Here is a 23,591-nt window from a genome sequence, read left to right as displayed (position 1 = left end):
ATATGAAGTAGTCAAAGTCACAGAGACAAAAAGTAGATTGGTAGTTGCCAGGGGCTGATGGGAGGGAGAATGTCGAGTTATTGTTAATAGGTATTAGAGTTTCAGTTTTAAAGACACAAAGATCATGGAGATGGATGGTGGTGATGGTTGTATAATATTATGAATGTCCTTAATAGCACTAAACTGCACACTTAAAAAAGGTTAAGATAGTATATTTTGTTATTTATACTTCATTATAATAAAAACTGAAAATGATTATAAATACTTAAAAATATTCTGATATACTAATAAGCTGGATGCAACAGGTAACTAGGGTGTATCAATCTCTGTGTTTTCCTTCAATTTATACAGGTGTCTTTAATACATCTGGTGGAAGTCACTCGGGTCAGAATTCAAGTACTCTTAATGGTGGAGATGTCATCAATCTTAGACCTAACAAACAAAGGACCAAGAAAAACAGAAATCCTTTCAGCAGCTGTAGCATACCTTAAAATATTTTAGGGATGAAAAAGTTGAATTATATTGTACACTTCACTAAGAAACACATCCAGCTGTCACAGTATGCTACAAGTGTTTTAGCAGTCTTTGTACCTAATGGCTTTCTGAAAGCTGACAGATTTAAACATTGCTCTGCAGTGCTTTTCAGAATGTAGAGTGAGACCTTTGGTGGAAAAATTACTGCCCTGTGGAACTCATTGTAATTTTTTTTTTTTTTTTTTTACATTAGACGAGGCTTCTCCTGTTTTTGAAGGAATGCTATTACGAAATGTCAAAAACAGGTTTTGCTGAATTTTAAATGCTGGAAAATATATATGCAATGCCTAAATATATTGGTACAGATTTTAATATGGATAAAGGAAAAGAAAACAAGCATTCTTTTTCTGAAATTGGCCATCTAGCTTTTCTAGATAATAGTGTTGAACCCGAATACTTAGGAAAAATAATGCTGAAAGGCAAACCCTAAATCTTACCAGACTGCACTAGTATGTATTTTGGCAATGTTACTTGTGCAATATCTAAAAATTAGAATGTGGAAGTGTGCATGCAGATATCTGGTACTGAAGCAAACTGAAGGTATGTGCAGTATTTAAGGGAATGTAGATTTTAATTAATTCATTTGTAAGCCATTTACACAATGTGTACGTTTTTATTTTCAAATGAAAAGTTCCTGACATATATTTTGCAAAATGAGCTTAGATTTAAAATGTGCTTTGTGCCAAAAATATCACCTAATTTTTACAGTGCTTTACTATCAAAATTTTTATTGTTTATAGTGTCTTTTAAAAGCAGTTCTCTGATAGGCAGATAAAAGGGGAATATAAATATTTTTATTGCTAGAGCATCTTCCTGGTATGAGACTTATTGCAAAATCTTTTCTGTGTAGTCACTGTAAACATGGTGCATTCATGCTGTCATAGGTTAGCCAAGTCCCAAGAAGGTACACTGTTCATGCACGGTCATTCAGGAGGTCCTTCAAAGTTTGTGCATCTAGCACCTTTTGCTGCTGACTGAGAACCCAACTTTGAACTTTTAAGAGTATGCTAACTATTTTTAAAATATGATCTTTAGTCCTAATCTAAGTTAGGTATTTTATAATAACCTGCAACTCTGAAGCATCCTTTTGTTTACATACTTTCATATATTATTTTACCATTCTTGCTTAAAAATTTCTATAACCTTTGGTTTGTTTAGCACTTTCTCAAGAGCTGTCAGCACCACATACAGAATAATATAAGAAACAATCTAATATGAAAGGATGTATCAGAGCATAAATTTTGTGACTTGGGACAGTAGCCTTTCAAACAGAGATAATCGCATGAACTCTGTAATCGATTGTAATTCTGATTATCATTCATCCGTGGTTGTTTTTTAATATATAATTAACCCATTTCAATATATCTCCTTTTTACAGGATTTTAAAATATGCAAAAATTTCTCTTGAATAATGTGTCATGAAGTCATTTTCATTATTTATACTAAATACATGTGTTTTATATATTTTTCTTTTTTTAAGTCTTCCATCTGCACCACCCTCATCCTTTTGTCCAGATTAATATTGAGAACATGTAGAATTTCCTGCAGTATGTCTTGGTTAAGTGATCAAGTATGAATGTTTGCTTTTCATAATATTGAAATAATCCGGCATTATCTATTTCAAAGTAATATAAAAGTTTATTTTTATGTCATCAGTTGTTACCACTCCCATTGCTGGCAGTGGGACAAGTGTTGGGGGAAAAACTCAGCTTCTTACAATGATAACCTGCTAAGGAATGCATCTTTTTTACTCTTTAATTTTTGCACAAAAAATATTTGTGTCAAATAATCTCATGATCTTTATCAGAAGAAAAGTCTCTTGTTATATAATGTGTTGTAGTTCAATTTCATATTAATTGTGTGGATAAATGTGTGTTACTTCTCTGTATAAAAAATGTAATCTCCAATGATGATTGTAGTTACGTTTGGTTTATCCTTGTTTTTCCTTAAGAGAACTGAAGAGACCTAAATTTTTACTTGGCATTGTTATATTTTACACCTAATCATAATCATTTAAAATAAAAGGTCTGAAAACCAGTGATATGTTAAATAAGTTCTCAATTTAATCTTCTAAAACTTTAAAGATTGATATTTTTCCTTTGTGATCCTTTACTCTTTAAAGTAATTTTATTAACTTATCATGAAACTATGGATACTAAAGAGACACGACTAAGATTCTGGGTTAGCATGCATTTGTGCTCCAGTCTACTTTTATGGGTAATTTTTAGCATACAGACATATAGCTGTGGAACAACTGCCATATTTCAGTTCCTCTGGTTTCCTTTTTCAGTCTCTGCCTGTGAATTAAATAGTATGTACAAAATAGTCCATATAAGGCAATATATTTTAAAAGGTTCTTTTTACCTGTTCAAAATTGGTAGCACACGTGGTTTTTCAGAATAAAGCTTAACACTATTAAAAAGGACAAGCAACTTTCTTCATTATGGAGTGAAGCTATGTGGTTGTTCCAAAGTTGGCAATGCATTGAGAAAGAAATCTCAGTAATATGTACTCCATTGCACCTGGGGCTTTAGGGACTGGGACCTTTTTTGAAAATCTTCTAGTGAGGAGTTGTCCTTAGAACCCAATGTTCTAACTTCAAACATTGTACTGTTTTAATGTAAGATATTGTTAGCCTCTTTTTCAAAGCTTTTGAAATAGTTATTATTTTCTGAAATATATCATTAGTGTATTTCTCTGAAAACAAAATGAACTGATGTGGTGAAAGCTTGTCTTTCGTTGCACAGTCATTTGATAAACAGGTAGATTTCCTCAGTAATTATTAATATCGTGTACTTATTGTCACTCTTTAGGCTTTCATATATAAAACTTGTATATCTACATAAAATTGAATTTGTTTGTAAACAACAACAAAAAAAAATATTTAAAACCCCAGTAGTCTTTAAGATACCCAGTCATCAAACACATGAGTAACTGGGTAATCTGACTATGATACTCTTTTACCAGCTAGTGCCCCTTTTTGGCTTTCTTTAAGTATCTCTAACAGAATGTTGGTAAATGGTATTTTAAAAATAAAAACTGGATTAAAAGGAAAACTGAACCACTTCTATATTTTTTGTGAGTAATAAATAATACTTTTGTAAATTTAAATGGAAAACCACTTGTATGAATTTGTACTGAGTAGCAGTTATGCCCTTAAGATTAATTTAAAATGTGCTATTTGATTAAAATTTCAGTGGAGATGAATTCCAATAATAATTAAAAAAAACCATGCATTTCAAAGCTAGAATTTCATGTGATATGTGTGATGTTATCACCAAGGTGAAACTCAGTAGTAAAAGGTATAATGTGACTTCTTTAAAAATAAAAATAACCTAAAAATAGTTCATACTCCTGATCATGGATCAGTATGGAATATATTCATTTTGATAGTGGTTATTTAATGCAACTTAGTAGCACCATGGCATATAGATGTTTCTTCTAGCATTGTAGCAATATCATGCTTTTATTTTGTCTTGTTCTGAGGCTTTTAGTCCTCCAAATAACACATTTACTTTGTCTTGTGGTATAAAATAACCATACAGTTCTAATTGATTTCACAAGTTTTTTCCACATGTGAGCATGTGGTATCTCTTGCACATAAAAGCTTGAAGGAGCATTGTAACCCAGATTTTTCAGTTGCAAAGGGCAAGATTCTTGTTAAAGGAAATGCTCCTGGGCCCTCTGCTGGTAAGAGATGGAGTTGGGCACTCAGGCTACGTCTTCCAGGGATGCTTATTAACCCAGTAGTACTGAGCCTGTTTTCTGTTTTATCCATTTTCCTTTGGCTTCTTTGGTGTGAGTACACACACACACACACACACAAATACAGAGGTGGCTGAGCCTACATTTACTCACACCTTTGTTGCCTTTTCTTTCCAAAGATTCTTAGCTCTTTTACCTTATTTTGTGTCTTTGGGTAACTGTAAATTCTGCCTTCAGAGACAGCATTTTCACATATATGAAATGTCTCCACATTTATCAGTCAGTCATTTAAAGGGTATAAATACATTAAACAGAATTTCGTTAGTTGTTAACCTCTTTAGGGCGGATTCTAAGCACTCTGGTCAATGCTAGACTGAGCTGCATCAACAGGGTACCATGCCTGCACTCAAGTGTTTGTCCTTGTGCATCATACTTGACTAATGTTTCATTAAATGAAAAGGAAGAGCCCATTCACAGGATACCATGTGTCCTAGAGAATCCAATAGTGGAAGGGCTGAGGCTGTAGCTCAGTGGTAAAGTGCTTGCCTTGTATGTGTGAGGCACTGGGTTCAATCCTCAGCACCACATAAAAATAAATAAAGATACTGTGTGTTCATCTACAACTAAATACATTTTTTTTTTTTTAAAGAGAGAATCCATCAGTGGAAAGGCAAAGGCCACTGGAAACCTCAAGTTCAAATTCATTGCTGTTAAAGGTCCCCTTCCCACTTAAAAGCACTAGGAACTTTTTCAATATCAGAGTCCCTAAATTAAAACACCACAAAGCTCAGTTCTATATTTGCCATACTTAACAAGGTGGATTTTCACTTTGTCCTCAGTTGATGAATTTGAGTTAACATCTCCTTTGCAGGTCCGTTTGCCAGCTACCATACTTCAGAAAGCCTATCGTTAAAAATGAAGGCAGAAAGCAGGCTTTATGGAGAAGCCTTGGGACAGACAGGGATGGAAATGAGACAAAGAGCTGTCCTCAAATTGCATGTTACATTCTTAAATTGTGTTGGATTATGATAAGTCAAAACATACTCTAAGTGTCCTTCAAGTCTATTATCTGTCATTATCTATCATGTGGCTCATGTAGCAAAGAATACAAGTCAAGGAAGCATGACAACAATAATCTGTGAAGGAAAAAGTCCTGGACTGATATGGAGTGAATGGAATGGGAGGGTAGAGGGCAGGGGGTACCACCCAGAGGGAAAAGAGCTTTCCGAAACTGACAACACTAGAGAATCTGAGGAAAACTTGATCATCCCTTTCTTAATTTTCAAAAAGCTGCTAAAAAAACAAGGTGGCACAATTTTTTTTTTTCATCTGTGCAACCTGATGACAGCAACTCAGAATCCATTGACAAACCAAGAACTATTGCCACAGATAGAATTAACATTTCCCAAAAATAGAAAGACTTAAATGAGCAGAGTTGGGGCTGGCAAAGATCAACTATGAATGTCCTCAGTATATCTAACTTGGCATCTTTTTTTTTTTTTAACCCCTACCCCCAACTAACTTGGCATCTTTTGTACAGAAAATTCTGCTCAATCTTGTTTGCACTGAGAAATATAGATATATAAAATCAATCTGAATATTTTTTGTGATTACCTATATTCTAATAGAAATTGAGTTGAAGTATTTGTTTCACAGTATTTGGGGAAGTTGTGCTCAAAAGCACTAGTTAATTTTAACAAAGTTGTGCTATACTTTATTTATAAAAGAAGGATCAATACATTGGTCAGCCTTGTTAGTAAGCAAGATGCAAATTAAATTCAGGTGTTTTAAGTCTACAACTAGAAAAATTTAAGGCTCAATGCTAGAATTTCAGTGAAATAACTACACTTTAATTACTGAAGACAGACATTTCTGAATTCTTTGTATGAAAGTTATCAATTTATAAATATGTGTTAGGCCATGAAAATCTATATACCCCTTGACCCAATAAATCCACCTGCTGAGAATTTGTACAAAAATCAAAAACAAAGGATAAAGCTTAGTTAAGTTGCAGTAATAGCAACAAGTTGGACCACTACACAAAATAGAGCTTTTGAAACTGCAATTAAGCAGCCTTTATAGTGGCTTAAAGGAAGAAAAAAATAAAAGGCAAGGTTCAACACTGAAAGTTTAGACAACTAATGCATTTGAGAGATCAAGTGGACATATAATTGTTCAACTGTTGCAAAATTAGAGCTGCTTTTTCTCACGTTGCCATGTATATACAAAATACATTCGTACCGTAAGATGCACAAATCTTAAAAACAAAATAATCATGTAAATGCAGGTAAAGGTCCTTATGTTGTGATTCCTTTTATCCCTCTAAGCACAGTATTTAGTACTTGAGTGTACTGCGTGTGTGTATGTGGGGTGTGTGTGTGTGTACATGCATGCACATGTGTACACTGTTGGGGTAAGGAATTTCTAGCTAACTAAATGCTCATGTGCCTGTGTGTTTCCATGCCAGACAAAGTCCAGGAATGCTTTAACCCCGGCCGAATACATTTTTTTCTACATACTATGTATTCATTCATCCACAAAATAGTAAAATATATAGTGCTAGATCCTAGTACAAGATAAGAATTCAATCTAAAAACTTCTAGATAATTAAAATACTTTAAATTTTAATTATTATTTGCAAAAATGTTAACACTGGAGTATTTTCCTCATCTGAAACAACTGTATCAAGTAAGTGGTTATACCTGACAAAGAACTAAAATAGCATCTTATTATTTTTATATCATCATTTGTAGGTACCCTTAGGTTTCAAGACTACTTAAATTTGCTTTCAGCATTTTGTTGCAGAGTTTTAGAACCAGCTCCTTTAGAATGCTCCAATAGCTTGATGGCCTTGTCAGAATTTTCAATATTTCTAAGCAAAGTCTCTAATCTTCTCTTAATTTTCTTCTGATCTTCAAGAGCACAGCCAATTACTATAGATTGAAATTTTTGATCAACAGGCCCAGGTGGCACCTCAGACAAACATGCACTGTAGAGTGACATTAAATGATTCTTGGCATTTCCCAAATCATCCAGAAACTTATTGACCACCTCATCTATAATCCTTGTGGCATGCTTTAGGGATTCTTGCTGTTGGGGATTTCTAATTGTTTCTACTGAAACTTCAACGGTGAGGGTTCGTCCCATCAAACGGTTTGCAGTCAGATTTAATTCTTCTCTTTCTCCTAAACATAAAAAGTTTTGAAATATCAATCAATATGGGACACAAGCTTATTCATGTCAAGAACACTAAGGCATTCATTTATGGCTAGATTTATTTTCTATAAGAACTTGTGCTGTGAAAATTTTAAGGTTAAGACTAAAACTACAGCATGTAAGATTAACAGACGAAATACTAGAGGTCGCAGAGTACCTTTCTCTGAAAATCTGTGACAGTGTACCAAATGACTTCTCAGGTTCACATGTCTGCACAAGTGTGTGCAGATTTGTGTCTGAGATGAAGAACAATCACATCATTGTGAGCAAGGAGCATACTAGGGTTTGTGCTGGGTAGAGCTGTGGTGATGAGACTGTACCATATGAGGGTGTGCAGGTGTGGCCAAGGAGTCAGAGCCATGACAGTAGAGAATAAGCTGGCCTCAAAACCAAGCACTGACTTCATCCCCTCCAGGCAGTCTGAGGAAGATCAGAGGTCCCGAATCGTGGCTGGCACAAGGAGGCAATGATGGTAAACAGGGCTCTGCCAACAGTGCACTATATAAAAAAGCCCATGATCTCCTCTTTGTCCTATAACCTCATTCCTGACTCATGACCTTGGGCCACAATAATGAAGAGACAAACTAGATCATGACCCACTGTGGATGTTTACCAGTTTGGATCTGAAGTTAAGCTTACTGTTCTATGACCCACTGGCTTACCCCGTAGAGCACCAAAGGAACCCAGTTGGGAATCCAATGCCAAGGGAAGAACACCCCAGGGTCCTATTCCTCCACAGGCAGTGGCGTTCTTCAAATGAAGAGGACAGCACATCAGTGTCTTCTTTTGGTCCTGAAATTTACCTTTCCTCTGAATTTTCTCCATTTCCTCTCTAACTTACACCTCAATTCATCTCTTTTTTGCTCTCCTCTGCCTTCACTTTCCCCTTTATTCTCTGCTTTATCCTCTGCTTTTCCGAGTCCAGGAACTTGGAAAAATTGAAGTTAAGAGTGTGAACCTGACAGGAGACACATGGCCTTATGGCTTGGGCCCCACTCTTCTGGAGCTTTCAGGCCTTTTCCAGATCTGGGGTAGGCAGCACATAGGAACAATGATCTCTACATAAGTGGCTGCTGTAATTGACAGCCACAGCTGCTCGATGTAGCTCACGTGAAATACTGAAGCCTAGTGTATGCATACCAGAAGTCGGGCAAAAACTGGCCCATGCTTATCACAAATCCCCTAAAGCAGTGTAAGAGAGGAGCCCCCTTCTGTGGAAATGGCTCTCACCGTCACTGATCTGCCTCATGTCCTGGCTATTTTGGATACTGTGGATCATTTCCAAGAGGATTTCTTTCTCTTGCTCAACAGCAGTTGCTGCTTCTCTTAAAGCTTCAACCCTATGTAAATTGGGGAAACAAAACAGTCATTAATTACATGGATGGTGTTCTTTTTATTAATTTTCTTCATTTTCTCATTCAATCCAAGTCAGTCTTAAAGGTTATTAGGAATGCATTTTAAAATTTCTTTAGACCTTTTTAAACATTTCATTTTTCTACTTTTTTTAATTCACTTACTTCACTCCCACTTTCATCTCTGCCCATAGAACAATTATTCTATTTGTTGTTTCTCTGTTATTACAAAATCTGTATTATTTGTATATTTGCATATTTTAAATCTATACCTTATCCCATTTTTAAAATTTCCATTTTGTTCAGAATAATCCAGGATTTTGGGTGTATGTCTAAGCAGTAGCTTCTAATTACTGTATATGTATAAACACCTGATGTTGCCTGTCCATTCCCAGAGACGGGCGCTCAGGTTGTCTACCATCTTCTCATTAAGGCAATAACACTTAAAGTTGACAACATGTCCCCTATGGGCCTGAGAATTTGCATATTAATTTCTGGTTGGCAACTGCTTTCATCTTGTCATATGTGAACCTAGTCTGGGATTGCCTTCATTTGAGATCCTGGGTTTTTTTCTTTTTCTTTTTTTCTGAGATGCTAAGTTGCTCAGGCTGGTCTCAAACTCAAAAGCCTCTTGCCTCAGCCTCCCCAACAGCTGGGATTTTACACATATGCCACAATGCCCAGTTATGAGGTCCTTATGATGATGGGATGGGTTAGTCTCTCGTTTGTGGTTTATGCTTTGAAGTTTTGTTTAAGGCCTTTCCCACCCCCCTAGGTCATAAAATATTTTGCTCCATTAAGTTCATAGTTTTATCTTTCTCATATTTAATCCACTAGAACCCATTCTTATATGTGGTTACATAAATATTTTATTTATTTTATCCAAATAGACATTTCCCCTCAAATTATTTACCACAAAATTCATCTTTCCCTACAATTTTGTTATTTCTGAAATCTGTATTCCATATATTAGTGTATTTAACTGTTTTTATACCAACACCCATTTAAAAAATTTTTAAATTATACATGGGCGCAATATCTCTATTTTATGTATTTATTTTTATGTGGTGCTGAAAATTGAACCCAGTGCCTCAAATGTGTGAGGCAAGCACTCTGCTATTGAGCCATAACCCCAGTCTTGCATTTTGCCTTAATATTTGGTAGAGTAGCCTCCCCCAACTGCCCAATTTTCTTTAAAGATAACTTAGCTATTTAATGGGACCTTTTTCCATTGTACAAACTGTTCAGTAAGTTTACTGGGTTCTAAAAAAAAATTGGGAGAAATTTGACATCTTTATAATAAGAGTCATTTCTCTCAGGGGTATGATACATCTCTTCATTTAGATCTTCTATATTCTTTATTAGAGTTTTGAAAAATTCTCCATAGTAGCCTTGTGGACTCTTTGAGTGTTCTAGATACATTGTAGATATCATTGATGTTGTGGATAACTCCAATTACATTTCTAATCAATGACTGTTAGTTCAAAAAATGCTGTTTTTATAGGTTCAAGATTGTAACTGGAATCCTTGATTTATACTTATTAATTTTAATGGTGTCTCTGTTGATTCTCTTGGTTCTTCTAGGATGATGATCATATCATTGGCGAAAAAAAAAAAAAAAAAGACCGCTTGTGTCTTCTCCTTTCCAATCCAAATAGCTCTTGTTTTTTCCTTTGTAGTACTAAGGTCCTCTGGTACTATATGAAATGGTGGTGGTGTTGGGAGCATCTTTTGTCTTTTTCACAGATTTAAAGGCAAGCTTTGGTAGGTTTTTGGTGTAAAGCCCTGATCAAACTATAGAAGCACTTCTTTCTCCACCTCCTTCAACTAGACACACATGCCTCCTTCACTACACAAACACAAGAACATGCCCATTCACTAAAAAACTAGGTGGTAGAATTATGAAAGCAGGAAGAAAAAAATGACATGTTGCATAATTAAAAGTTGTCTGACATTTGCTTTTGAAAGGTTACAGTAACTAAGGTACCAAATCTTGTAAAATGACAGTATCAGACTTATCCTCAGAATTTGGATGATCCTAGAAATACAGGATCATGGGAGATCTAACCTAGATTGTGCCTAAAGTGGGCACAGAAGGAACAACCTCACCAATATTTTGGCATGTCAATTCTGTGAAAGGATCCCTCACCTCTCTCCCCAGCCCCGCACATGCTTTTTTTCCATCCACTCACCCACCTGTTATACCCCAAAATAGCACTGAAAGGCTATATAACCACAGCATGGTTATTCTTCAAGATATTAAATATGTGTAGGATTCTGTGTTTATAGGAACCAGTAAAAGCAAAGAGCTGGTAAGAATCTGATGTGACAAATCTGGCTGGAAGACACAATCAAATATAATATTCCATAAAGTGGTAATAATACAGTATCCGGCCCTCTTCCTGCACCACTCACCATTTATTCAAATATTTTACAAAGTCTCACAGATATATGTGAAAGAGACTTAGTAGCCACTAATGAAATATTTATACTAAACACACCATGACTAATATTTAGATAACTGACACAAAAGAATCATGTGATTGGTAAATGAGAATAATAAATTTTTTAAACACTCCTGAGTTTGTATTCACATGTAAGATGATAAAGACAGAATTGAATGCTACAAGGCAGGCTGTACATACAATAGTGAGTTTGTGGAATTGTTAACAGATTAAAAGAAAAATGTAGAAAAAATGTAAATATGTCATATAAAGAGAAATTTTATCAATGAATAAGACCAAATGAAATTAGCTAGAACTCTATTTATGGGGGATTTTTTTTCCCCCATAAAACTTCTTTATACAGAACAGAAAGTGCCAGGGCCTTTTCCTCGCAAAAAAACAGATTTGATCTTTAAAGAACTTCTTGTACCTTTTCCCTTTCAAGGCAAAAGTAAACTGCCATTCTTCAAAATATGGATTCCAGGGGTGTTGGCACCAGGGGCTTTTTACTTTTTACTCTTCCTTCTTCCTGCAACCTTCTCTCCCCCGACCCTTAGACCCTTATCTACTAGGTGATCTTTTTCAAAACCCAAAGCCCCTTTGACAGGAACTTTTTCCTTAACAACTCCTCTTTCCTTTCCCTTGAGGTAATTAACACCTTTGGCATTGTTCATCTGTGTAGTATAGTAGTAGCAGTAGTATTTGTACTGTTTATCAGCTAGTATAGATTTGTCTATAGCTTTTTCATTAATTCCAGAAAATTCTTAGCTATTGTATCCTTGAATATTCCTGTCTCCCTTTCAATTATTTTCTTCTGGAACTCTGGTTTCATCTCACTTGGGCCACCTCACTTTTTCCTTCATGCTTTTAGTATCTCATCTGACAACACTTCTCTTGGCGGCAAAGGGCAGTTCTGTATTTACTAACAGATCTTGGAAGCAGCTACATGTCCAAATTGGGAAAGAACTTATCCTCACATCAAGGCTGGTCTGGGCTGTGCTCTTGGAAAACTCTCCATGTTAAATCACAACTAAGCAGACTCCCCCACCCCCTTCAACCCCAATCCTGGGGATTGAACCCAGGAGTGCTCTACCATCCCAGCTTTTTTTTTTTAATATTTATTTTTTAGTTTTAGGTGGACACAATATCCTTATTTTATATTTATGTGGTGCTGAGGATCAAACTCAGTGCCTCATGCATGCTAGGCGAGCACTCTACCACTGAGCCACAACCTCAGCCCCCAGCTTTCTTTTACTTTGAGACAGGGTCTTGCTAAGTTACCGAGACTGGCCTTGTACTTGCAATCCTCCTGCCTCAACCTCCAAAATCACTGGGATTACAGGTTGCCCCACTGAAATGGGCTTCTAAGCAGGCTTTGACAAACAAACAAACAAACAAAAGCCCCACTTTCATCGGAATATTACTGAGGACAAAACTGGAGTGCATGCAACCTAAGGTAGTCCCCAGGTCTTGGGCACCATACAAAATTTCTGCAGCTTAGGTATCAAAAAGACAAATTGGTGGGAGACTTGGGAAAGGTGCACACCTAACCTGGAGCTACTGATACCTTAGCTAATAAAGTGTGCAGTGAAAACTGTCTTGTGCTGCCACTTTCTGGCTATATGGCTTTGAGTACTTATTCACTCTTGGCTACAATTCCCTCACCTATGAAAAAGGGATAATGAGGAGATGGTGGCTATGACTAAATGAAGTAAAGAGGTGATGAGTTTAATGCAGTGACTGGTGCAGTGATTAAAAAAAAAAAAAAATATATATATATATATATATATTTTTTCATATGTATGATGTGCTTAGAATTGGTGCTGGCATACATCAGCTTCACAGCAGTTATTATGTACTTACCATCACCACAAACTCATTTAATTAATAACAAGAATTCATTTTTCATCAAATGGAGGGAAAATGGGAAATGCTCACATTATGATTTATCTGAAAGAAATAATTTCCAAAACAGTATCTTATTTGATACTCCTGCATTTTAAAAAACTGCAACAATATTCCCTTAATATTTTGGGCAATGTGAAAAAATTGAAGTGTTTTTCTAATCATTAAAATATTAAAGTTTGGGCTGGGACTATAACCTAGCACAGTGAGGGACTGAGTTTGAGCCCCAGCACCACATAAAAATAAATAAATAAGATAAAGGCATTGTGTTCATCTACAACTAAAAATATATTTTTTTAACGTTAAAGTTCATTCACTATCAAGATACTGGTATAAAAAAGGGATGGGTATTTTCGTGTTAATAGCTACTCATCAGTAATGAGGCCTCAGGCAAGCCATTTAATCCCTCTAGACCTTAGTTCCCTCATTTCTAAGAGATAATAATATGTGCCCTTCTCCTACCTCAAAGGTTTCTAAGTTTTCAATGACAATTTTTATGGAACGTGTTCTTTTAAATTATAGGCTGTTATGCAGAATTAACTATGATGTTATCTTGCTTTTTGAGTCCTGGAACATTTCACACACCATGACAGACTTTAAGTGCTGAGAAACTTTAAGCCACAGGAATGATACACTTCATCTCCTGCCCAACCCTTCATTTCCCAGCTGTGCCCACAGCTGATGTGACAAAGGAAGGAATGACTATGATTAGTTTGGGGGAATGTGACAAAAGCCAATCTCCCTATTTCCCCTCTGCCAGTCTCTAATACCCATCCCCTAAACATTTTCCTTTTCTCCCTGGGCCTTCTAGGAGTCACTACGCCTGTCACACAGTGGGTGTTTAGTTTTTATTGAATGGAAGTTTAATATAATTTTCATCATTTTTAGTAAAATCATATATCCATTCATACACCAACCCAACATTATGGAACAGGACATATTTAAGAAAATTCAGGCACAAAGTGTTAGAGCCTGGAGAGCCAGTCTTCCAGTGTTCAAATTTGAAGTCCACTACTCTTTAGCTGTGTGACTTTAGACAAGTCATCTATGTGTTAGCCTCAATTTCTCATCTGTAGATTGGAGATAATAGCATGGGGCATTATATATAGATATTTAGACAGTGCTCATTAAATGAGTAAATGTTAACATATTATTTCTAAGTTATTATTACTGTTAGAAATAGCAATAATAAGCAGGGTGTCTTGAGCCACAGGCAAATGTGAACTTCAGATTCCACAGAATTGGTTTATTAAGAGGAAGTAAAGGAGATGAACTGACGGGGGAAAAAAGATTTTTAAAGGCTAGCGTAATAAAAATATTAGAAACCAATGGCAAGCTTTAAGTCTGTAGACCATGGCCAAACAATTTAAGGCATTTTAAACATCTTATAGGCCAGTTTATACCCCAAGTCATAGAGCATTTGGTATAATCCTGTTTTTAGTTTCATAGATGGAAGAAGTTTCTTCCACAACCAGCAGAATCAGTGTGGATGAGGAATTAGGTACAGACTACACTGTTTACCCAGCCTACTACTTTAAAGTCATAATTAATATGAAATCAAAGTAGAAAAGCAAAATTACATATAAGTTTCATGTGTTTTTCTAAAAGTCAATCTCCCCCTGGGCACAAGTCTAGTTTTTAATAGTGTAGGGGTCTGTGACACTGCCCTTATAGCTTCAAAAAGAGAAAAAAGAATTAATGGGAGCAGCATTAGCATTTTTCTGTTTTTGCTTACCTTCTGAAATACTTCTTTACTTTTCAGTATTACTTTTTTAAAGGAAGAATAAAAAATTCCTTAAAATGGACAATTAGACACATATTAATTAGGTTTTCCTCTTTGGTGCAAATGTTAAGCAAGTTATTTTCATTAATTAAACATTAGAATATAATAATACTCAAAATCAGAGGTTTGCTTTTAAAAAGAAGCACTCAGAGTACTTTTGTACATACCACATACATGGGAGGCATTAATTCAAGTTTGAGTACAATGACTCAGCTTGAAGCAAAGAGGCGAAAACATCCTCCTCAAGGCTTTAAGAAAAAGTTTTCTGACTATCCAAGAGAGACTGAAATGATTGAGAATATTCTCAAAGATCTAAAGACTGTGGATCACTGCTACAAGAAAAGAACTATTCCTCAGAGGGCTTTTGATCAGTAGCTGGGACCACTGATCTGTAGTTCCCCAATTTTGCTCCACTTTCTCTGCCAGTGAGCAGGTGAGTTGATATTTTTGTGAGATCCCTTAAACAGCATTACCTCTCCCTTCCATTTGTCTCATTCTGAACAGATTCCCAGAACCAGGTGCAGGGCCCTAGTTTCTCTATCTGGTGCAGTTCATAAAAATGCTGTAGGTGGAAAATTTCTCACTTTCTAGCACTTTTCTCCCAGTAGTAACAAATACCTAAAATGCCAGGAGATACTGTGGTTATTAATGTGTTATGTGGGGTGTTTTGCCTTATGATTACAGGGAGATAAAGACACAGGCAAGTGCTTCTTAAGCTTTCTGGCTCACATTCTCCTATCTTTATCCAGAACCTGGCAAAAAAACTATGCAGTTTCAGGAGACAGCAGGTGCCTTAGCAAGATTTTCATTATTTATACCTGCGTACAATAAAAATTTACACAATGGAGCTGGGATTGTGGCTCAGATTTGTATTTGTGAGATACTGGGTTCAATCCTCAACACCACATAAAAATAAAGATATTGTGTCCACCTATAACTAAAAAAAATAAATATTTTTAAAAAATTTACACAGTAATTTCAGAGATATTTACAGGATGTTTAAAAACGTTCACATTAAGTACATAAAATTTGGCAAACACAGTTAAAGAAAAATGTTTTCAAAATTTACTAATACTCAATTATTTAGAAAATTCTAACCAATGAAATAAAGAAATTCTATACAAGTCTGATTTCTTAGTAAAACCATAAGCAGATGAAGATACTACCTTTTCGCACTTTTAGGCCAAGGACTGGCACGTTAAAGGTGTGAGCAGTATCTTCCATGCTAGGGGGTGCTCAATAAATACTGAGACTAAGGGACTGGCTGAGTACCATACAGGAGGTTAGGGGAGTACAAGCCAACTGCGTTCATCCCTTGGTTTATCTCACCCCTCTCTAACTCTGGCTCTAGAGGGGATTCCTGGCCCCCCAACTCACCTTTCTTTTTTGCTGTCAAGTGTTTTGGAGCAAAAAAACCCCTCATAACACACCAGGAGCCACTAGAAACTGCTGCCTCCTTTAAAAGTGCATAATTGGGAAACATTTAAGCTTAAGGAAGCTGGGACCACGCAGAAGGTTCTAGAATTTCTATAGACCCAAGGTGCCGTCTTAATCCCTAGTGATGTCACCATCTCTTCTGATTTTTCTGTGCTCCCAAACGCACGTCCAGGTGTATTAGTGAGAACGTGGCCACCGCGCTCACAGGTTTAGTTGAATCGGATGCATTTTTCTCTCCGACCAGGGGAGGAATATCCGCTACGAAACAAACTGCATCCTCTCCACCCACAACAAATCGCAACAAGCAACCCGTCCCGCCGCAGCCTGCCCGGGACTGGGCCCGGGACGCCCGCGGCCTCTGCCCGCGCCGCCCGTGAGGGCTCGGCGGCTCACCTGAGCTCCAGCTGGTCTAGACTCTCCAGCAGGCGGCTGGAGCGGTCGGCCATGGAGGAGGAGCGGCAGAAGCGCCCCTCGTTGGCTTTGGCGTTGATCTTCGCCTGAGCCATCTGAGCCTCCGAGGCGGGGCGGCAGAGAGGTCACCGGCCTCTCCGGCGGTGGCGAGCAGAGCGCTCCCGGGGCCGCGGGCGTCGCCGTCACCGCGCGGGGCGCCCGCCTCCCTCTGACGCCCGTGGGGGCGGCCCGGGCAGACGCGCCGACTCTGCCGCTGCCGCGTGGCCAAAGAAGGACAGGCGCACCGCCTGCGGCAAGGGTACGAGTCGGAGAGGGGGCTCGCCGAGGGGCCGGTGGGGCCCGGGCTTGAGACGCCGCCAGTCCGCCGCAGAAAGGGGAGGTCCTGAGCTGGCGGCTGCCTCCCGCAGCGGACTCGGGCCGCGGAACCCGAAACCGGGGCGGGGGGCACCCCTGAACACCCAGCCTCGCTCGTGGCCCCGACTTTCCGTGCTGCCTGAAAGGATATCCGCCTGCGAAGGTACCTAACGGCAGACAGGCAGGAGCTGCACTGCCCACTATGGCTTCATTTGTTCTCCAGTACCCACATTCACAGCCAGAACAAAACCCGCTGGATCCTTTGATGTGTGGAAAAAAGGTCCCTCTGTGAAACAGAAGGTCTCTACACCAATGGCAGTCTACACTGGCCTGACAAGTTGGGTTACCATTTTCCTGAGATGAGAAAAATGAAAGCCTGGACAACACTGAGGCAAAGTTATAAAGAACAAGCTACCACATCTTTCCCTGTCTACATGTGGGAAATAGGTGAACTGCTCCACTTCCACCCTAACGAAGGGATTTTTTAGTGACTGTTTTTCTTACTGAAAAAATTATCTGTTACTTCACGTCCAACTTAAGTCTCCTGTTAACAATATAAAGATGCAGTCGGCCCTTAGGTCAGATGCTTACAGGTCAGTAAAGGACCGACTAGGGCTAGGAATAAAAATGATTTTTTATTTAAAAAATTGTGCTTTAGTTCCCTCTTATGATAGTTCTGTGCCTCATACTGCGGAGATGAAAATGTACAGGGCACAGAAAATAATAAATAATAAATCTTTGAAGCTGAATCACGACCTTCAAAGTTATCTTAACCCTTGATCCCAATTCCACCCAAACGCATGGGATTATTTGACCTCATTAAACGTTGTCATTTTATGACAGAAACTTGAAATATAAACACACTTTGTGAATAGTCTGAAAGTCTTATAATTTGACTTTAGAATCGTCCTAGAATCTGTCACATTCTAGATCCAATCCATTAATAAATACCGTCATTGGGGCTGGGGATATGGCTCAAGCCGCAGAGCGCTCGCCGGGTATGCAGCCCGGGTTCATCCTCAGCACCACATACAAACAAAGATGTTGTGTCCGCCGAAAACTAAAAAAATGAATATTAAAAAAATTCTCTCTCTTTAAAAAAAAAAATCCCGTCATTTTTGCCTTCAGAATAGATTCTTCCTTTTCATTGGACTTACACCATTCCAGTTCAAGCCACTTAGTCAGTTGCACCTGGATTATTGCAATTCCTTCCTCTCTGGCCTCTGTGTCTACCTTTGCCTCTTATGTATTTTCAATATAACCAAATAAGGCACACCACACCACTTATTCTCAGAAACTTTTAATGGCTTCTCATTTCACAGTAAAAGCCAAGGTCCCCAAAAAAGCCTTAAGGACTTGTCTTTTACTCTCTTAAACTCATCCTGCTTTAGTCATACTGACATTTTGCTTTTCCTTGAATATACCAACTTCCCCTCTAGACTTTCTCATTTTCCACCTGGAACATTCCTCTCTATATAGATACTCCCCAGTTAGAATGAGGTTACATTCTGATGTAAGTTGAAAATATCATAAATCAAAAATGCACTCAACCTACTAAACAGTAGGCTTAATACACTCAACCTACTGAACAACATTGCTCAGTGGTACAGGGCACGGCATACCCTCATGCTGGGAGCTGCAACTCGCCCATGCAGGGCCTGAGAGAGTATGGCAAAACATTAACCTGGGACAAGATCAAGATTCAAAATATGGTTTCTCCTGAATGTATACAGCTTTTGCACCATCCTAAAGTCCAAATAAATAAGTCAAACCACCCTAAGTCAGGGACCACCTGTATATATTTGCATGGCTCATTCCTTCACCTTCCTCAGGTCTTTGCTCAAGTTCACTGATCAATGAGATCTTTCTTGACTATCCTAATAGAGAGCCTTCCCTCCCTCAGCTCCCTGCACTGTTTATATCCTTCCTTCTTTATTTACTTCATTATACTTATCACCATCAGATACACTGTTTTATTTACTTGTTTACTATTTAATACTCCCACAGTGTGTGTTCCATACCGGGCATGGAGCTTTGTTTTGCTCACTGGTGTGTGTCATTTGCTGAGAACTGTTGCTTGCATATAGTAGGTATTCAATAAGTATTTTGTTAGTAGATGGTAAATAAATGAATGGTAGAATGAAAAAAATCAGCATCTATGTCAGGATTAGAAACATTTACTTTTGATAATATACCTTTCCTTAATGTATTCTACTAGTTACATCTCCTATGTCTAAGTTAAGTCCAAATTATAATTTTAAAATGATTTTAATTAATGAGTAGAAATACAATCAGTGACAATTATAAATTTAAACATTAAATAACCCAATTATCTTTACTTAAGGTGAAACACCCCTTTCTTATTATACCAAAAGCTTCAGTTACTAGCATAACACACCAAGAAACCTTAGCAGAGCACCTGTTTTCATCACACCTGTGTGTCATTGCTAACAGAGATGCTACCTGCTCTTGCCCCACATCCACTTAACTACTCTTCTCTCTGGAATGTCCCTTCTGCTTCTCACTATTTAGCAAACTCCTGCAGATGTGTTTAAGGTCCAGCTCCATTACTGTATAGCCTAGTGCCTGACAACTTTAACATAAAAATTAAATGCACAATGTGGTCATTTTAGAAACATGATTAATAAATCCTCAATATACAATGCCAACCTTTAAAAATGCAAGTAGGAAGAGAAATGACATTAAAGAAATAAAAACACAATTTGGTTTCAAATATAGATTGAAAAGACTATAGTTAATAAACCAGCAATCTGTTGAACATTAAAATATCTAGTGTCAAAAAAAAAATATCTAGTGTCAGAGAAAAAAACAAAATTTTGGCCATGATATCTTTCCATCTGAAATATAAAGAAAAACTGTATAGAAATATTTTTTTACATTTAGTAAATAATTACTAAAAATTTTTAGAGATGAAGATGTTTTTAGTTAAATAACATGAAGCATATGTGAAGATAATATTAGTCCTTTTTAGTTTTCCACTTATGCAATTTTTACAAAAATTATAACAAGGCTTCAACATATAAAAATAGGGAATACCAAATGTATGAAATAGACAATTCAGTGAATTTGAATAACTAAAGTGAAAATACTCCATATGAAACTAAATTTTAGAGAGTTAAGGAAAATTATTCCTGAGAAGACCCTCAACATTTCCATTACTATTATTATTTTATTTATTTATTTTTTGTAGTACTGGGAATTGAACCCTTAGCCTCACATATTCTAGCCAAGCATTCTACAATTGAGCAATATCCCCAGTCCTTTTTATTTCACTTTGAGACACAAGTCTTGCTAAGTTGCCCAGGCCATGATCCTCCTGCCTCAGCCTCCAAAGCTGCTGGAATTACACATTTGCCCAGCAACAAACATTACTTTTGAAGAAAATTACGCATATAAAAATATATAAGAAGAGTAATATTATTAAAATAAGTTTAATTCTATGCATATATTTTGACATTCCTTTAAACAGTAGATCATACAAGTCACATAAAAGTCTAAGCATGTAAAAGGAATGGAAAAGGTTTCATTTTAGTTTTTTTGAAAAAAGTGTGCTTTTATTTTAGCAATGAGATTCTCTAAATAAAGCAAGAATATATATCTGTGTGATACCCACAAAGAACATCACTGGTAAAATTTTTAATCTGTTTTCATTATCAATTTCCATTACCCTCTTCTGATAATCATAACCAAAGATCTCAAAGGTATTATATATTAGTGCCAGATGAGACATAGAATTTACGGAAAAACTTGAGTTATGGCACCTTTATTTATACTCATTTTTCAATCCTAAAAAAATAAACTAGAATCATCTGTACAGTACAAAAAAAAAAAGAAAAAAAGGAACTAATGATACTTGGAAACCAAACAATAGGCAAAACTTTCCTTTTTTTCTTTAATCCTTTTAACCTAAATATATGAATTCTAAGTTAGTTGGGAAACTGTGATACCTATATATTAGAATACATGATCTATATATGCATTAACATGTATTCTATTCCTTCGATACAATTTTGTACAGTAGCACAAAAAATACAAAGCAAATATGATATTGTGAACATATCAACACAAAAACATGTTTTCAGATACGTTTATACTAGTAGGTTTCTGGTCTCCTTTAGAAAACAAACTCAAGAATTCATTATCCTGAGTCTCTTCAAGGCCACTTGATGTTTTGTGGTTATATCTTTAATTACATTTCCTCAAGACTTCTTCTAATAGCTTCTTCTAATTCCACATCTGTATTAAAAAACAGAATTTTAAAACTTAGGGCAGAAAACTAATCAACATGTTCTTTATGTAAGTTTTATCAACTATATTCATCTTTTCAAGAAGGAAAGAAAAATCAAAATTGAAGAACTTAGGCTATATTGGAGTTTCTCTGTATTATTTGAATATTTTGAACTGAGTATCTGGATATGATAATAACTACATATTTGAACTTAAAAGTTATTTCTATTTAGGGATGCAGAAAGTCAACAAATTTTCAGTCACTCACACATACATAATCACTTGTTTCAATATTGAAAGAAATCCTTATCACTTATTTCCTAAAAGACTTGAAGTGATACATATAAAGATGAAGTTGAAACAGAAAGGTTAACATTATGAAACAGCAAAAATCTCACAGGTTATTAAATTTTACTTTTTGTTTTGTCAACTATACTTCAATAAAGCCTGATGAGAAAAATCAGCTCTAAACTTTCTAGCATCTTAGGCAGAGTGAAACTCATGGCTATATAATGTTATCTGAGAAATGTATGTATACACACACAACTCATTTAACCAATATTTATTGAATGCCCACCATATACCAGGAACAAGAATACAAAAGCAAACAAGAAAGACATCATTGGGCTCAACAGGTCTCTCTCCATCTCTTCCCTGGGAATGCTTCTAAAACCTAGGAGGGTAGAATTAGGGGTCAACTCCTTCCTTTCACTGGTTTCTCATACCAGATTTATCTTATCATACATGGTTCACAGCCTCCCAGAGCCTCCTTAGTTTACAGGCACCAGTGATTCCTCTAGGATGCAAGTGTAGTTTCCTCTGAGCAGGGGCACTGTTACGGTGTCTGCAATTTAAAATACTACAAACTAGTAGAAACTGTGCATTAAATTAAAGGTACATTCTAAGGTCACAGAGTTGCCCTGAGATGAACTCAAAGGGATGAGTTAACACAAAGTAAAGCCAAGACATTTCTAGTGAAGAATAAGGTGATAAGACTTGTATAAGATAGAAAATGTTATTATGTAGTTACAGTAAGAAAGAATGTGGTACTAGTGTAAGAATATACAAAGAGACCAAAAGAACAGCAGAGGAATTTCAGAAACAGACCCATGATTATATGTACACTTTAATTGCAAAGGTAATACTACAACATACAAGGGAAATAGGGTCTTTTTAATAAATGGTGGTAAATCAAATGATAAGTCATATAGGAAAAATAATTTTATCCCTATCTTAAGGAAAACACAAAAACGTATTTCTGATATTCTATATATCTGTGAGAGGCAAAATGAAAAAGCTTTTATAAGAAAATATAGGGCAGTATGTTTATGATCAGTGTAGATGAAGATTTATTAAACAAAATTCAAAAACCATTATGGAAATGATGGTGAATTCCACTGAATTAAAATTGTGCCCACCAAAAGGTGCCATTATACTTGGGAGGCTGAGGCATGAGGATCACTTGAGCCCAGAGTTCTAAAACCAGTCTAGGTAACCTAGTGGGACAATATCTCAAAAAATAAAAAGGACTAGAAATATAGCTCAGTGGAAGAAAGCCTCTGGGTTCAATCCCCAGTACCCCCCCGCNTGCCCTAAGTTTTAAAATTCTGTTTTTTAATACAGATGTGGAATTAGAAGAAGCTATTAGAAGAAGTCTTGAGGAAATGTAATTAAAGATATAACCACAAAACATCAAGTGGCCTTGAAGAGACTCAGGATAATGAATTCTTGAGTTTGTTTTCTAAAGGAGACCAGAAACCTACTAGTATAAACGTATCTGAAAACATGTTTTTGTGTTGATATGTTCACAATATCATATTTGCTTTGTATTTTTTGTGCTACTGTACAAAATTGTATCGAAGGAATAGAATACATGTTAATGCATATATAGATCATGTATTCTAATATATAGGTATCACAGTTTCCCAACTAACTTAGAATTCATATATTTAGGTTAAAAGGATTAAAGAAAAAAACAGGAATGTTCACAGCTGAATTACTTATATTAGCCATGAAGTATAAATTAAGGGAAGGGAGATGGGAATAGGAAAAATAGCGGAATGAATTGGACATAACTTTCCTATGTTCATATGTGAACACACAACCAGTGTAACTCCACTCTGCCATGCGACCAGCGCAGGCTTCATGAAAGAAGGTTCGGTTCATAAGAAACTGCTAGTGAGTTTTGAATTAAAGAGACAG

General features: G+C 36.5%; 4 protein-coding genes across 21 annotated transcripts in view; 1 reads left to right on the top strand and 3 right to left on the bottom strand.

Moving 5' to 3' along the window:
- Nucleotides 1-2,571, top strand: part of Rab23 (RAB23, member RAS oncogene family) — a 31,049-nt gene extending 28,478 nt beyond the window's left edge. For all 3 annotated transcript variants that reach the window (XM_048805587.1, XM_015487887.2, XM_048805586.1), the window contains exon 7: nt 352-2,571. In XM_048805587.1, the coding sequence (XP_048661544.1) occupies nt 352-491 (140 nt within the window). In that variant the 3' untranslated portion in view covers nt 492-2,571. The remainder of the gene's footprint in view (nt 1-351) is intronic.
- Nucleotides 1-16,900, bottom strand: part of Prim2 (DNA primase subunit 2) — a 410,568-nt gene extending 393,668 nt beyond the window's left edge. The window contains exon 1 of one of the 2 annotated variants that reach the window (XM_048805584.1): nt 16,770-16,900. The gene's annotated coding sequence lies outside the window, so the exon portion shown is untranslated. The remainder of the gene's footprint in view (nt 1-16,769) is intronic. The other variant, XM_048805585.1, reaches the window with a different exon arrangement.
- On the bottom strand, nt 6,842-16,902 carry Bag2 (BAG cochaperone 2). The gene is made up of 3 exons (XM_015487886.2): nt 16,770-16,902; nt 8,686-8,795; nt 6,842-7,424 (listed from the first exon to the last, which is right to left on the bottom strand). The coding sequence occupies exons 1-3, from the start codon at nt 16,880-16,882 to the stop codon at nt 7,012-7,014; spliced, it is 636 nt and encodes a 211-aa protein (XP_015343372.1). The 5' UTR covers nt 16,883-16,902; the 3' UTR covers nt 6,842-7,011.
- The window catches only part of Znf451 (zinc finger protein 451), a 93,108-nt gene continuing 78,196 nt past the window's right edge, over nt 8,680-23,591 (bottom strand). For 5 of the 15 annotated variants that reach the window (XM_048805577.1, XM_015487885.2, XM_048805576.1 and 2 more), the window contains one exon: nt 19,303-21,398. In XM_048805577.1, coding sequence (XP_048661534.1) covers nt 21,352-21,398 — 47 coding nt within the window. In that variant the 3' untranslated portion in view covers nt 19,303-21,351. Of the gene's footprint in view, nt 8,796-19,302; nt 21,399-21,966; nt 22,063-23,591 lie in introns of those variants that run through there. The other 10 variants (XR_007348533.1, XR_007348534.1, XR_007348535.1 and 7 more) reach the window with 6 other exon arrangements.

This window comes from Marmota marmota, unplaced genomic scaffold, assembly GCF_001458135.2.
Source record: "Marmota marmota marmota unplaced genomic scaffold, marMar, whole genome shotgun sequence".
NCBI lineage: Eukaryota > Metazoa > Chordata > Mammalia > Rodentia > Sciuridae > Marmota > Marmota marmota.
This window is presented reverse-complemented; position numbering and strand designations above follow the sequence as displayed.

Coding starts and splice junctions, on each gene's coding strand:
- Bag2 (XM_015487886.2), bottom strand. CDS start 16,882: ATGGCTCAGGCGAAGATCAACGCCAAAGCCAACGAGGGGCGCTTCTGC. Junction 8,796..16,769: donor CTAGACCAGCTGGAGCTCAG/GTGAGCCGCCGA, acceptor CAATTTACATAG/GGTTGAAGCTTTAAGAGAAG. Junction 7,425..8,685: donor CATGAGGCAGATCAGTGACG/GTGAGAGCCATT, acceptor TTTTATGTTTAG/GAGAAAGAGAAGAATTAAAT.